Source organism: Melampsora larici-populina, assembly GCF_000204055.1.
Source record: "Melampsora larici-populina 98AG31 unplaced genomic scaffold MELLAscaffold_170, whole genome shotgun sequence".
NCBI lineage: Eukaryota > Fungi > Basidiomycota > Pucciniomycetes > Pucciniales > Melampsoraceae > Melampsora > Melampsora laricis-populina.
The window spans coordinates 15670-16537 of record NW_006768933.1 but is presented as its reverse complement, the minus strand read 5'-3'; the positions used below and the strand labels follow the sequence as shown (position 1 = coordinate 16537).

General features: G+C 42.9%; 1 protein-coding gene across 1 annotated transcript in view; it reads left to right on the top strand.

The window, feature by feature from the left end:
- Positions 1-98: 98 nt before the first annotated feature.
- Positions 99-868, top strand: part of MELLADRAFT_114442 (uncharacterized protein) — a gene marked incomplete at both ends in the record, with an annotated part of 1279 nt that continues 509 nt past the window's right edge. Inside the window, 2 exons of the mRNA XM_007419369.1 lie at positions 99-579; positions 644-854. Of these exons, the coding sequence (XP_007419431.1) occupies positions 99-579; positions 644-854 (692 nt within the window). The remainder of the gene's footprint in view (positions 580-643; positions 855-868) is intronic.

Genomic DNA, 868 nt, shown 5'->3' with positions numbered 1-868 from the left:
TCGATACGAAATCTACAATTTCAGAACCATCCAGTTCACAACAGCCAGCCACTAGCATTATCACCCAATCAAATGCAGAAGGCGAACCATTCCCCATCATGAAGACCAGCAATGTCAATCTTAGCACCATATCTACAATAGTCAAATCGAATTCAACCCGATCGGACATTGATCAAGACAGAACTTCAACTAGTACTAGTCAATTGCCCAAGGACTCAGAAACCCCAGCAGACCAAACAGAAACATCACAGACACAACGATCACCAATTGTAAAAAATCAGACAAACAAATCCCAGCCACTACAAGCCACTCACATCAATCAACAAGTCAAAGATCCAACTTGTTCTCCTACTCGATCTGATTCTTCAAGCACATCTCATCTAGTAGAAGAACTTCTAATTATCAACTCGTTGACTCCAAGAAAAAGGAAGGAAGAAGCCTCCAGTCTAACGCATCAATACCAACAACCATCAGAAGACGAAAATCATGCGAACGAACATCTACCGGATCTCGAGCAAGAGCCAACATCAAGCACAATAATACTCACACCAGTATTAAGACCAACTCCCGCTGAAGAATGTGAGTGACTCCTTATTGTGGATTGAACATATCTATATAGCTAGCTAACTCGAACTCTTCACAGGTTCTTCTGATGCATGTGATGTACCCTCGAAGCACAAACCACACCAAGTGATTGATTCCAAGAGTTTCAACCATAGTGTTCATATCGCCAAATCCTCACAACTCGATTTACCATTGCCAAATAATCGAGAACAACCGGTACTTTGTACCGTTGATACCAACGAACCCTCACTAGGACCATCAGCGGCAAAATCTCGCAAACGCAAGCTTCCGTCTGATGCCCCTC